At 33.4% G+C, this 775-nt stretch overlaps 1 protein-coding gene across 1 annotated transcript in view; it reads right to left on the bottom strand.

Moving 5' to 3' along the window:
* Positions 1–91: 91 nt before the first annotated feature.
* The window catches only part of LOC106881231 (uncharacterized), a 12986-nt gene continuing 12302 nt past the window's right edge, over positions 92–775 (bottom strand). The window contains exon 2 of the mRNA XM_014931540.2: positions 92–562. Within this exon, the coding sequence (XP_014787026.1) occupies positions 212–562 (351 nt within the window). The 3' untranslated portion in view covers positions 92–211. The remainder of the gene's footprint in view (positions 563–775) is intronic.

The raw sequence follows: 775 nt of genomic DNA, 5'->3' as shown, positions 1-775 counted from the left end.
TAATTAATGCCAATGATATTTTTTTTTATTTTTCATTTGTTTGGGTCTTTTTTTTCGACCAGTTAAAAAAAAAAAGAAAAAAATCTTCTGCATTTATTTTTCATCAGAAGAATTTTCATTTTTTTTTTTTGCTATTCTTTTTTTACTCACATTTATTCTCTGCCATCGCATACCTTTTTACCAATGATATTTGTTATTCTAAAGCTCTCCATTAAGCTATATTATTGTGTGATAAACTACTTGTGCTGGCTTTTTTGGGTTTGATCATTAGAGATTGGAATTCATTGCAGTCGGAATCGAGAGAATGGATGCTCTCAAGACTTCCAGCCGGCATCAGAGGAGGCAATGCTGGTTCCATTAGTCTTTCAGTTGCCTCTAGAGAGCATTCCCCTTTCACTTCAATCGGAGATGTGCGAAAATGAACAGAGCTGCTCTGTAAGTGAACAACGCTCTCCTCCAGTGTGTCGTCCCGTCCGTTGACATTGTCTTCGATCACTCCTCCAGACGTAGTGACGCTTTCTACTTCTACTGCTTGGTTCACGCTCTCCTGGCTACCATTTACCTGTAAGAATAATAATAATAATAATAATAATAATAATAATAATAATAATAATAATAATAATAATAATAATAATAACAATGTTTCCCTAAAAGAAATGGAAAAACTTTCAAAATACAAAGACCTGGAAATAGAGGTAACTCGAAAGTGGAATCTAAAAACAGAAACAATTCCTATCATAGTAGGTGCCTTAGGTATAATAAAAGAATATTCAGA

Source organism: Octopus bimaculoides, chromosome 13 (assembly GCF_001194135.2).
Source record: "Octopus bimaculoides isolate UCB-OBI-ISO-001 chromosome 13, ASM119413v2, whole genome shotgun sequence".
Taxonomy (NCBI): domain Eukaryota; kingdom Metazoa; phylum Mollusca; class Cephalopoda; order Octopoda; family Octopodidae; genus Octopus; species Octopus bimaculoides.
The sequence above is the reverse complement of the archived record's forward strand: the minus strand, read 5'-3'. Positions and strand labels throughout refer to the sequence as shown.